Raw genomic sequence first — 14110 nt, 5'->3', positions numbered from 1 at the left:
GTTAACTCATAGCTGGGGCTACACAAGCAGCTAGCTCTCGGGTGCAAAAACCAAAGTAATACCCATAGAATAGGAAAAGTGAACCAACATTACGGGTCAAGTTTGGAAGTTAGCCTGGGAGAGTTTATAAGTGACAGCTCTCGACTCACCTCTGTTAAGTAAAGATTCAGAGTTACAACATCCTCCCCCCCGCCCCCAAATGCGAGAGCAGTACTCCACACAAGGACGGATCAATCCTTTGTATAAACGGAGCAACTGTTCACAGGAAGAGTATTTCCTTTTCCATCTACTTAAAAGTTATTCGAATATTTGCCAGCAGATAGTTTATCTTTTCATACACTCGGTCTGAGGGCGTCTCGGTACGTAAGAAAAAGGGACAATTATCTCTAAAATAATACCTCGGACCATACAAAGATGATATCTCACTCCAACAAAGGTAGCCAAATACACTGCAAGTGTGGTCAGACAAAAGGCCCATGAGACTCAAGTTTGGAGAAATGCAATGTAATGAAGATGGAAGAAAATAGAGAGAGAGAGAGAGAGAGAGAGAGAGAGAGAGAGAGAGAGAGAGAGAGAGAGAGAGAGAGAGAGTACTCTACTGGGGGAAAATATGATGTGAATAGTCATGCTGTGAAATCACGCAGACCTCATCGCCAGATCAATGGCAGAAAAAAAAAAGGAGAAGGAGAAGAAGTATGAAAACCATAGATCATTTCTCTGGAGGCCACAGAGACCACACAACAGTACAGTATGTTAGTTAAGACTCTAGAACAAGAAGACACACCAGGCTGTTGGGCAAATGGACGTGTAGGGCTCAAGGAACATGAGGAAGCATTGCTTCAGCAACTGAGCTGTGGACTCGTAGCATAAGCTAAACCAAGAGCAGGCTTATACGAACGGTGTTGAGAAAATCAAAAACCATTCCATTAGAAATGCAAGGAAAGGAGATAGTGGCCCACGCGTGCTTAAAGCTTCCTTCCCCTATTCACACACACACACACACACACACACACACACACACACACACACACACACACACACACACACACTCATTTTCTCTCTATGCAAATGACCCTCTTTGCTTATTGCTATGACAAATCTGTGAAGGCCAGCCGGCCATTAATTAATACGCTGGTGCAGTATTTACCCCTCTCGTCCATTACCAGCTTCCTGGCCCTGACACCAGCCATTGAGGCCGCGGCTCTGTATGAATTACCATACAATTTACGCCTCTGTGCTCAGTGCCGGCATACAGCTAGCTTCAGTGCCGGCGATAATAGAGGAGTAATGGCAAGAGAGGGCCAGTTAATGTGGGTGCTGTGGTGGTGCTGAGATCATCCAGGGCTTTAAGAGAAAACGGTGACGGGGGACACCAGTGATGGAGGAAGTGATGATGGGCAGACAAGGCCAGGAGTGAGGTGTTTATAGTGGAGAGTTATGGCCGAAAATGGTGGCGGATCAATGGTTGATAATGGTCAGAGGGTTGTATTGTGCTGCACTTGTACAGTTAAAGTTGTTCTGTTGTGTACTCAAGGGTCGTGCTCAAGGGTCGTATCCTCGTGCTCAAGGGTCGTGTCCTCGTGCTCAAGGGTCGCGTCTCGTGCTCAAGGGTCGTGTCCTCGTGCTCAAGGGTCGTGCTCAAGGGTCGTATCCTCGTGCTCAAGGGTCGTATCCTCGTGCTCAAGGGTCGTGTCCTCGTGCTCAAGGGTCGCGTCCTCGTGCTCAAGGGTCGCGTCCTCGTGCTCAAGGGTCGTGTCCTCGTACTCAAGGGTCGCGTCCTCGTGCTCAAGGGTCGTGTCCTCGTGCTCAAGGGTCGTATCCTCGTGCTCAAGGGTCGTGTCCTCGTGCTCAAGGGTCGCGTCCTCGTGCTCAAGGGTCGTGTCCTCGTACTCAAGGGTCGTGTCCTCGTACTCAAGGGTCGTATCCTCGTGCTCAAGGGTCGTGTCCTCGTGCTCAAGGGTCGCGTCCTCGTGCTCAAGGGTCGTGTCCTCGTGCTCAAGGGTCGCGTCCTCGTGCTCAAGGGTCGTGTGCTCGTGCTCAAGGGTCGCGTCCTCGTGCTCAAGGGTCGTATCCTCGAGCTAAAGGGTCGCATCCTCGTGTTCAGTGGGCTAAATGACTAGATGACCTGGAGATGACCTGGACTGCGAAGGAACCAAGTTGAGGGAGGAGCCGCGGCGATAGAGGGGCTACGAGGCAATGACCTGAGGGGGGTCAATGACTTGGGTCAGAGAGTGGTGTGAATGAGGGAGTGACGTAGATGAGGGAAGGTCACAAGATATAAGATAATCTCTATATGGACGTCATTTGTGTGAGGAGTGACTTGAGGAGAATACAGGCCTAGATACAGAGGTATCCTGATAATTCCAGTGTGAACAGTGGCAGTAACAAGCGAACGACTAGGCTGCAGGGTGTTTACCCAAGCCCAATCAAAACCCACGTTTTCTACAGTGTATTTTCTATCGTGAGGGTTACTATGTTATACCATTCTGAATCGTTCATGTTCCTAAGAAAGTTATTTTTTCGAGCTTTACACCTCGATACTTTGAACTTGATTTTTTTCTTTCAAACTATTCGCCATTTCCCGCATTAGCAAGGTAGCGTTAAGAACAGAGGACTGGGCCTTGGAAGGAATATCCTCACCTGGCCCCCTTCTCTGTTCCTTCTTTTGGAAAATTAAAAAAAAAAAAAAACGAGAGGGGAGGATTTCCAGCCCCCCGCTCCCTTCCCTTTAAGTCGCCTTCTGCGACACGCAGGGAATACGTGGGAAGTATTCTTTCTCCCCTATCCCCAGGGATAATATATATATATATATATATATATATATATATATATATATATATATATATATATATATATATATATATATATATATATATATATATAAACCACACATGCAGACCTATAGACACACAGGCAAACCGAAAGTAAAAAAACACACATACAGACAAACAGACGAAAACCAGAGAGAGATAGACTAACATTCGTTCGGATCAACAGAACAACATTAAAACAAAATAGAACCACAAGAGAACAAGATCTTGCCCACTGCCAGTCCCTAGGTTTGCATCTGTGTGAATGACACTTAGCCATCTTCAGTGTCCTTGATTTATTTTCCTCCTACTTCCTTCCCTTCTCCCTCCCACTGATCCTCTCTCTCTCTCTCTCTCTCTCTCTCTCTCTCTCTCTCTCTCTCTCTCTCTCTCTCTCTCTCTCTCTCTCTCTCTCTCTCTCTCTCTCTCTCTCTCTCTCTCTCCCATACTCTCACACCATCACCTCCCCCAGTGCTGATCCTCTCTCACCTCTTCCCCTTACTCTTTCTCACCATCATCACCTCCTTCAGTACTGATCCTCTCTCTCTCTCTCTCTCTCTCTCTCTCTCTCTCTCTCTCTCTCTCTCTCTCTCTCTCTCTCTCTCTCTCTCTCTCTCTCTCTCTACTCCCCCTTACTCTTACACCTTCACATCCCTCGGTACTGCAACAACCCTTTCCACCAGATGTTCGCCTCCGTAATGTATCACATCATTTCTTCACCTCATTTTCCAGGTGTCTTGAGGCATGGTCTCTCTTTCCATCCATTTCGCTTTCCCCCCCCCCCCTCATTTAACTCCGTCCTCCCCTCATGTATTACCACCGTTTCTCCCCCTCATGCCGACTACAGGGGAGACTATCGTTGCCCCTCATCTCCCCTCTCCCTCTTCCCCTCTCCCAGCCACTCCGCCAGCTGTAGTGACCACCACCTGTCAGCTGTCAACCCCACAGAGCAAGAGGCAACAGCCCCCCTCTCCCCTTCATCCCCTTCCCCTGCCACGCCACACCCCACCACACAACCACAGCCATTCACCCCAGCATCACCCCAGCTGTCACCGTCCTCACCTACCACCACCCACCGACCACCATCACCCACTGCCACCACCACCCACTGACAACACCACGGCACTCCTATCGCTCCACCACCACCACCACACCACACTGCCTACACCCATCACAGGTAAACCAGCTCTCTCTCTCTCTCTCTCTCTCTCTCTCTCTCTCTCTCTCTCTCTCTCTCTCTCTCTCTCTCTCTCTCTCTCTACACTAACCCCATCCCCCTATCCAACATCCGCGCCCTCAGCTACTACGACCTTCGAATGATGATACTCACTAATAACCTAAAATACTCAAAGCCACGCTTTAATTGCCCAAAATAAAGCGAGCAGAAGGTTGAGATACATCCCTAAAAAATTGAAGAAAATACATCGAAAAAAAAACTATACAACGCTCTTATCACCGCACATACAGAACACAATGCTCAGTTCTGCTTTCAGTACTTCATCATGCACGTCACAATCCAGATATAAGCCTTGTAAAGGAAGACTCAGAGATCTAAAATTATATTCTCTTTAAGAACTCAGACACTAAGAGGACTCAGCATGATGATTCAAAATAGTTAATAATTTCGATATTGTAATTCGCCGAATCTACTGTCTTAAGACAGGTACAATGACCACATGTAATGGCATGAGGGAAGGAGATGTAATACAAACATGAGCGAAAGTTGTCATCTTTTTCATCAGTAAAGACACGGAACGCTGGAGTAATGACCTTACGATACTGTCGAAGCGAAGACTGTGAATACAGGTGGGTGGGGAAGGGCCCTTCTGTTTTACTATCTGGTCTCCGTCTATATAAATGTGGGATATTGTCGACTGTCCCCCACTGGATAGTTTCGTCTTAGATTATCAGGTCTTCTTGTTATGTCTCTGTTCATAATGTGTTTCTCTCTACTACCTCCCTCACCACCACCACCACCATCACCACCCTCCTTCCACACCACACCGACCACCACCTCCACCACCGCCTCCATCGCTCTCCCTCGCCACACCCACCAGCGCTACATCCACCGCCAAAACAACTCTTCCCTGCCACCACCACCACACCCACCGCCACAAACTACCCTCCCCTATACCACACCCACCACCACTTCCACCACTCTCCCCCACTACACCCGCCACCACCACCACAGCTGTCCCACACCTCGTCCCCTCCCCCGCCTCTCCCGTCGGCCAGGTAGCAGTGATAAACACGGGTGATAAGGCACACCTCGCGCCCGCCCCGCCGCCCCTCCTAGGATAAAACCAACACAGGGGGGGAGCAGGGCCAGGCCGATAACACGGCCAGTGCTTTGTTACTGTGGGAATGACGCGGGATGGCTCGGGGCAGGATAATGTGATCAAACATGTCGCCCCTCCACTATCTGGGCGGGTATCTAGGCGATTATCACTGTAATTGGAAGTAATAGAATAGGAGGAGGTGACGAATTATTACGTGGGCTGTGTAGCACAGGGTAGTGGCGGCGGTGGTGGCGGGAGCGTAGGCGGTGGTGGTGGCGGTGGTAGTGGTGGCGGGAGCGTAGGCGGTGGTGGTGGTGGTGATGGTGGCGGTGGCGGGTGAGGTCATGTGGCAGAGGGTATCGTCTGTGGTGGTGATGGTGGTTCAGGTCATGTGGTAGAGGGTGTCTTCAGTGGTGATGTGGTAGATGAGATGTGGTTGAGGGTATCGGCGGTAGTGGTGAGGTCATGTGGTAGAGGGTATCGTCAGTGGTGGTGTGGTAGATGAGGTCATGTGGTAGAGGGTATCGTCAGTGGTGGTGTGGTAGATGAGGTTATGTGGTAGAGGGTATCGTCGGTGGTGGTGTGGTAGATGAGGTTATGTGGTAGAGGGTATCGTCGGTGGTGGTGTGGTAGATAGGTCATGTGGTAGAGGGTATCGTCGATGGTGGTGTGGTAGATGAGGTCATGTGGTAGAGGGTATCGTCAGTGGTGGTGTGGTAGATGAGGTCATGTGGTAGAGGGTATCGTCAGTGGTGGTGTGGTAGATGAGGTCATGTGGTAGAGGGTATCGTCGATGATGGTGTGGTAGATGAGGTCATGTGGTAGAGGGTATCGTCGGTGGTGGCGGATGAGGTGAACTGTGGTGGCTTAGGGGACTTGCGGTGAGTGTTTGCAGCTGAAGGTGCCGGGTTATGTGGTGATTGTGGCGGATACCACATAGATGGTGGTGGGTGGTGCGGAGTGTTATTGATGGTTTAGACAAACGGTGGTGGTATATGAAGGGAGCCGTGCGGATGGTGGTAACAAGGTGTGATGTGCGAGGTTGGAAGTGTAAGGAAGGGACACCAAAATGGAGGGTATTGGGGAAGGGTGGTGGTGGTGGATGGGGGGAGGGGAGTAGTGATGGGTGAGGGGAGTGATAGTGAAGGGTGAGGAAAGTGGTAATGGAGGGTGAGGGGAGTGGTAGCAGAGGGTGTGGGGGAGTGGTGGTAGTGGCAGATGAGGGGGAGTGGTAGTGAAGGGCAGAGGCAGGAATGGTGTTGGGTGACGGGACTGGTTGTGGTGGTAGAAGTGTGGTAGCGCACGTGAGGAAGTGGCAGTAAGGTTTGACCACTCGCCCTAGCAGGGCACAAGTCTCGTGTGTTCAAACAGTTCAAGCTGGCTCTGCTCCTCAACCTTGGTATATCACTATACGTTTCTTACGTGATGTGATGGTCCTCTCTCATATATGCCTTTTCGTTGGATGATAAATGCATGTCATCACTGCTTTACCAGACTCGCAAGTCAGATCATCACGACCTCCTTCCTTGTTACGTAGGCTTGAAATAGGCATGGTGCCACGTCAGGACAAGGACGTCTCGAAACGCTGACCTTCCATAATACATTCCTCTGGGACCTGGGGACGCATCCCAAGTATGGGCGAAATCGATCAACTACTACACACAGTCGTCCAGCCTGTGGCTGACCCTACAACATACATCTGAACACTGTACAATACCTTATGATTCCTCCATTTGACCCTCACTGACCGATCTCATCGTTTTCCCTTCCTAAAAACCCAGTCAGAGAAGAAAAAAGAACAAATGCATACATAAAGCTTCCTTAGATCCTAAAGGAATGTCTCTGAGCTACTTACGATCCTCTGTTCCCCTGTTTCGTCTCGGTGTCAGACCTAGACTTCTTCCCTGTGGGAGCATGCCTTGGTGCAGCCCATCCCTAAGAAGGAAACTCTTCTAACTCTACCAAATATCTGCCTATTAGATTCACTCCTACTATCTCCATTGTCCCTGGGATTCTCCTTAACTCTTACTTGATCAGACACTTGGGATCCTATTCCCTTCTTTCTTATCACCAATATAGTGGCTCTCCGGTGTAAGGTCTGCCAGTGAATTCTCCTGTGTAACTCATCTCCGGTCCTCCTTCTTCAAAGATTTTGGTGAACCTTTCACAGCGGTTCTCAACATCTCCAAAATATTTAAGAGGATTTAATCTTTGCCTTTTTAAGATTCCTTCCTTTGGTTATTTTGCTCTTCTCTGTCTGCTAATGAATAGCTTCCTCTCTAGTTGGTCCATTGCAGTATTGGACGATGTAGCGAAATTCCTCTTTTCTATCATCACAGGTGTTCCTCAGGTTTCTGTCCCATTTCCTGCTCTGTTTCATCTCACCGCAAACGATCTTTCCTCTTCATCAACTCCACCCTTGTGCTGATGGTTCTACTCTACATACTTCAGCTTATATTCCTCCTCTTCTCTCTCTAATGCTTGTTCTCTTTCTTGCACTGAACATATTTCCTTGATCAATTTGGACCTATGTAATATCTTGGTAATGGGAAAAAAACCAGCTGCCTATATCTTTTTCTAGATGTCTTTCGTTTTCCTCTGCCTAGATCCAAATGCCACAATATTATCCTGGAAACTCCAGATAATCAACATTACTTAATGTAAGCTGAGGCCGTTGTATAGGTGCTATAACTATTGCTCTTGTGATCAAATATTTCATATCTATGAGGATTTTTCTTTCACATCAGTATAGACTTCTTCTCACATATTCAAAGTGGCTCTTCCTCATCCTTTTTATTGCCAAAGTGGAAGGAAAAGCTTTTCGCCTCATTGATTCTCCAGACACGTGATACTATTGCACTTTGTGTTCTACAAGTATAATCTTGGTAACTTCCCTCGTAAGTTGTCCCCATGTGTCCTTGCCACCAAGGCTTGGCTCCTTGACTCGCATGTGGCTGCTGTTTCCCGTAGTTTCTATGTGGCGGCCATCTACATGAAGACTGACTGTTTTTACCTTCAAGAGCAAAATTGTAGAAGTCTTATCCCTCTTTCATCTTCCCTTCTTCCATGTATTTTTTTTTTTTTTCACCTTTAAGAGACTTAGAACATATGAAAGTCTTTGTTCTTATGCAGTTTCACCTTTCGCCCCGAGATGGTCATGACTGTGGCATGTTTTGCCTCTGCCATGTCGGTCACTATATAAAAACAAGAGCAGAACGTTTACTGTACATCTCGTGAACACTGAACACCGACCCACTTTCATCGCTTCCTTTGGGGCCCAGATCCTCAGTGTTGAGTTTGGCTTACATCATCTGAGTAGCGTAGTAGGACTCAGGCAACGTGCACACACCACAAGCATAAACAACCTCAGATGTTGTTGGGGTCGAGTTAAACATACTTAGAAGTGATGTGACTCATTCAGGTTAAGTGTTCTTCACACTTGTCAAAACAAGAGTGAACGAACGTAAACTGACCCCACTTCACAAGCTAAACCCCAATCTCGTCCGAATCACTATCGAAAGAGAATCCTCGTCCCTCTTTCACGAATGGTTTAAACCCCCATATTTATCCCAATCTTCTTCGATCAGTTAAAAAAAAAAAACATGTGTTTAAAACAATATACATTTGTGTTCTTTGTAAAGGCAAGAGTCATTCATGTTCATTCACCATTCCGTGAATGTACACCTCAGGCACCTCTTTCATTTCATTCATTAAATCTATGTTACTATATTTGATGTTTATTCAGTGTGATACGTTGGTGTTTGTGTCCTCGCGCGTACAACAGCCCCGCTCGCTCACAGGCACAATATGACGCCGCTAGCCTGGGTAGCCAAGCGGCTTTAACACTAGCTCTCTCTCTCTCTCTCTCTCTCTCTCTCTCTCTCTCTCTCTCTCTCTCTCTCTCTCTCTCTCTCTCTCTCTCTCGCTCTTACTCTCACCTGAACCATTAATCTCATCTACTATCTACCTCTCTTTCCATACTTCAAAGTCACTTTTTTCCCAACAGCTAATCCTTCCCGAGGTAAAATCTATTTCCATCCACATATTCCAGCTCCACACACACACACACACACACACACACACACACACACACACACACAGGTCTCTCTGTGATGTAATGGTTAGCGTTACTGACCAAGAATCAGCATGGGCTAATCCAGTGTCGGACCCCCATGGGTTCGAATCCAAGGCGTGGCAGTCGGCCCACAACCAGTCCAAGTGTTCGTCCTTCCCTCGGGGCTGGTCGATAGATGGGCACCTAGCTTAAGTTAGTGTGTGTGTGTGTGTGTGTTTGTGTGTGTGTGTGTGTGTGTGTGTGTGTGAATATGTACATATAGTAGTAAAGACATTCTCGAATACAAGGTTTAGAAACGGGGCAAAACACAAGTGTGAAACCCTCTCTCCATAACACACATATATAGTAATCATTATTAGTAATCACACACACACACACACACACACACACACACACACACACACACACACACACACACACACACACAAAGACGATATAGACTAGCTCAAACGTTAGTCAAATGCGCAGCTCATGAAAACCAACCAGATCAAATGTAACGTAATGATGACGAGACACTGCGAAAGATGACCTTGAGAGGAATACCCCAAAGCAGGAATATAATACAGGAACCTGAGTGTGGAAAGGATCGGAGAGCAGATGTCGTCTCTCACCTGTTATTGCTAGAGTTCCACCTTAGGAGGATATTGAAACAGGCGAACTGTCTGCTGGCAAATATTGAGACTTCATTCAGGTACGAGGATAAGGCAACATTCACCAAGGTGTTCACATCCCACATTAGTTTAAAACTGGAATATACTTTTCAAGGTCGGCAATTACATTTAAAGAATTACAGCGAATGATTGAGACGTTCCGGCAGAGGGTAACAAAGAGGGTACCAGAATTAAGAGTCGAGTCATAAGGAAAGTTTAGATGCCTTGAAATTGTCTAGCGTGGAAGAAAGAAGAGTAAGGGGAGACCTGATCACACATATGTGAATCTGACGATGTAGACAATGAACAAATCTTCGAGAGATGCAGGGATAGAATAATCAGAGGTCATAACACGACATAATGAGAGGTCATAACATGAAATTAAGCAAGGAGCTTATTAGAAAAGATATAAAAAAGTACTTTGATAAGACGAGTAGATTAATGGCATAAACTAATTGATGAGATAGTGAATATCGATAGCTTGTAAAAGTCTGAGAAGTTTACATGTAAAAGTTTAAGAAGTTCTCTCTGATGATAGAGAAAGTTCAAGAGACTGGACCCCACTAGACTAGGTACGACGCCCTTACCCTACAATACAAGTAGGTAACGAATACGTCATTCCATACGCCCACCCCGCCCACACCTTGACTATCTATCCCACGTTCATCTCGCCTTGTACCCCACTACATTCTCTTCCCTTCCATTCTCTATTGCCAGCCCCTTTTCCTTCACTCTTTCAACTCCTTCTCTCTCTCTCCCATATCCTCCCCCCCATCACTCACTGACCTTCTTCATCCCTTCCAATCATTTCCCATCCCTCTCCCATCCATTACTCTCTCTCTCTCTCTCTCTCTCTCTCTCTCTCTCTCTCTCTCTCTCTCTCTCTCTCTCTCTCTCTCTCTCTCTCTCTCTCTCTCTCTCTCCCCCGTCCCTATTCCGCCCTAGCCCATCCCCTTCTCCTCCCGTGGACCATCAGATACCGGGCACTACGCGTGGCCACCTGACGCTACACCTTTAATAGCTTGCTATCACCCACCAGGATCTGGGAGGGAGAAGGTGGGACGGGTGCTGGAGGGAAGGGAGGTGGAAAAGGGGAAGAGCGGGAGAGTTGGGACGAGGGAAAATGGGAAGGGGTGAAAGGGTAAAGGGGGGTAAGGGTTAAAGTGTACAGGAGGATGGTAGGTAGAACTAGAGATAGGGAAGTGATTGGCCAGAAATGACGTGGTCCGCTGGTTGTTTGGCTAGACTGGCTGATGACGTGGAGGATTCACTGCCAGAGTGGTGACCTCACTGCCATGGTGACCTCGCTGCCATGGTAGATTCACTGCCAATGGTGGATGCACTACTATGGTGGCTTTACATTCATGGTGGCTCTCTTGTCATGGAGGACTCTCTACCATGATGATTCCAGGACCATAGTGGATGTACTACCATGGTGTCTACAGCATCATGGTAGTTTTACTACTATGGAGGACTCACCACTATGGTGGCTTCACTGTCATGGTAGTTTTTATTTCATGGTGGCGTCGCTAACACAGTGTGTCGTCACTTCCATGGTGGCCCTGCTTCCATGGATGTTTTGATGTCATAGTGGTCCTCCCTACCATAGTGGTCCTCCCTACCATAGTGGCTTCACTGCTGTGATAGCTTCACTACTATGTGGTTTCACTGCTATGATAACTTGGTCGCCATATTGGTTCCACAGCTATGTTGGTTTCACTGCAATGATAACTTCATTGCCATGGTAGTTCCACTGCTATGTTAGCTTCATTACCATGATGGTTTCAATAGACTCCCTATCCCCTCTTCACCGCACCCCTAGGTTATGTGCCAAATGCAAACGACTTCTTAGATATTGCTATTCTCTTCCAGTGTTTCTTTTTGGCACATGATTCGTAAACCAGGTTTTTTTTTTTTGTGTGTGTGTGTGTTTGAAATAGACTTAACCATCGATCTCTGTCAACATGGTAATATCAGGGGCACTCCTGACCACGTCGTATATGAGGGCCTGTGAAACATATTTCTCGTGGAAGTGGAAAGATACACCTCGATTTAACCCCCAGGTTTAGTTCTACTCTGGTTTAATAGGATTATGAAACTGTGACAGTTTAAGTATGTATAGAGTGGCACGTGAGGTAGATCGACTTAGGCAAAGCAAACGTGAGCTGAATGACCCTACGACCTCATGTCAGAGGGTATGACGGTGGTATGAACCGACATGACGTCATATGACCTTGGATGACCTAGTTGTGATAGGATGACCCATGATGACCCAGAGATGTCCCGGGAGTGGTGTCATGATACGGGATGACTCGAAGGTGATGACATGACCCGGGATGAGTCGGAGGTAATGTCATGACCCAGGATAACCTGGAGGTGATATCATGACCAAAGATGACCTAGACATGATGTCATGACCCAGGGTGACCCAGTAACAGCGACACACCTCTGTATCAATCATGTACTACATCACCATACCCCCAGCATGACCCAGCTGAGCCTGACGCAACGTAACATATGATCTTACCTGCTGAGGCGTGAGGTTAATGAGGGAGGCCAGGTGCTCCCTCTCCGGCGCCGACAGGTACTTCTGCTGCTTGAAGCGTCGTTCCAGTTCGTATACCTGGAGGGAGGGAAGGAAGGTCACCGGGTCATTAATGGAGAGGTCATGGGGTCGTCGCTGCTGAGCGTAACACAGTGGTTCTTACATCCATCTTAACAACCAGGGACAAAATACATATACCTAACATCATATACAGGTAAGACTACAAGGATATGCAGTACACGAAGTGTCAAGCGATTTCGTACAGCAAGGTAGATCGACTTAGGCGATGTGGTATACGTGGGCACCTGACACCTCGTACTTTTGCTTTTCCTTATGGTTTTATCGCCATTTTATGTACAATTGTTACTTGTGCATTTTTTCATGATATATATATATATATATATATATATATATATATATATATATATATATATATATATATATATATATATATATATATAGCCTGTACTAGGTATTCGTTTTATCGACCAACCCCCAGGGATGGATGAACAGCTGGGTTGACTGTGGACCGACTGTCGCAGCCACGATTCGAACCTATGTGTTCGACCCTGGGCGGCCTGGGAATGCGTCCCGGATGACACGACTTTGTGTCTCCTCAACCCCGAGTTTAAAACTCAGTGATGTTTCTCAGTACACACAGTGATGTCATTGCTTGACTCACCTTCTGAGCTGCTAATGGCATCAGCGGGTCCTCAGTGGGTCTTAAAGTGACCACTGAGGAGGATCTGAGGAACTTAATAGGTCTTTGAGGAGCTTTAGAGGAACTCACTAGGTCTTTGGGGACTGATGAACTCCTCATATCTTAGAGGATTTCGGGAACTCACTGGATCACAAGGTCCCCACTGGCCTCAAGGAAACTCAGCGGAACATAACCTATAGCGAAGGAACTTGAGAACGCACTCAAAGTCTTCAGCAGGTCTTCTGAGGAACTATGAGGACATGCAAGACTCATCAGATTCTTGAGAACTTCAAGTACTCACCGGATTGCAATGTCCTGTAGCCTCAGAGAGACACCGTTCGAACTCACGTGACATCAGAGGAACCTGCGGAAGTTTACGAAGTCATCAGCAGGTCTCCAGAAGACCTTAGAGGACATAGATAACTCGTCACACTTTTTGAGGACTTCGAGTACTCCCCAGATTGCGAGGTCCTGTAACCTCAGAAAACCTAGCAGGGCTTACCTCATATCAGAGGAACCTGTGTGGATGGTAACGAAATCCATTCGCCAGGTCTTCAGAGGTCATGGAATACTCAACAGATTCTTGAAGACTTCGAGTACTCACCGGACTGTAAGATCCTCTGGCTTCCGAGAACCAAGTAGAACTCGCCTATAAAAGAAGGACCTGTGGAAACTCCTGAACTCTCTCTCTATATATAAGGTCTTTCAAAATACTCAAAGATCCTGGGGTACTGACCTGAGTTCCTGAGTTACTGACCTGAGCTCCCGGGGTACTGTCCTGAGGTCTTGGGGTACTGACCTGAGGTCCTGGGGTACTGAGCTGAGCTCCTGGGGTACTGTCCTGAGCTCCTGAGATACTGTCCTGAGGTCCTGGGGTACTGACCTGAGCTCCTAGGGCACTGACCTGAGCTCCTGGGGTACTGTCCTGAGCTCCTGAGGTACTGTCCTGAGCTCCTGGGGTACTGACCTGAGCTCCTGGGGTACTGACCTGAGCTTGCGTGAAGAGGATCCTCCGTTTCCTGCGCTGGGAGAGCGGGAACTGCATGGCCTT

The 14110-nt window shown here is 47.5% G+C and overlaps 1 protein-coding gene across 1 annotated transcript in view; it reads right to left on the bottom strand.

Annotated features, from left to right (window-relative positions):
- Positions 1 to 14110, bottom strand: part of LOC139764693 (thyroid transcription factor 1-like) — a 99296-nt gene that overhangs the window by 27022 nt on the left and 58164 nt on the right. The window contains exons 2-3 of the mRNA XM_071691606.1: positions 14048 to 14110; positions 12342 to 12437 (exon numbers count right to left, since the gene is read on the bottom strand). The exon at positions 14048 to 14110 is cut by the window's right edge and continues 83 nt beyond it. Coding sequence (XP_071547707.1) covers positions 12342 to 12437; positions 14048 to 14110 — 159 coding nt within the window. The remainder of the gene's footprint in view (positions 1 to 12341; positions 12438 to 14047) is intronic.

Source organism: Panulirus ornatus, chromosome 1, assembly GCF_036320965.1.
Source record: "Panulirus ornatus isolate Po-2019 chromosome 1, ASM3632096v1, whole genome shotgun sequence".
Lineage (NCBI taxonomy): Eukaryota > Metazoa > Arthropoda > Malacostraca > Decapoda > Palinuridae > Panulirus > Panulirus ornatus.
This window is presented reverse-complemented; position numbering and strand designations above follow the sequence as displayed.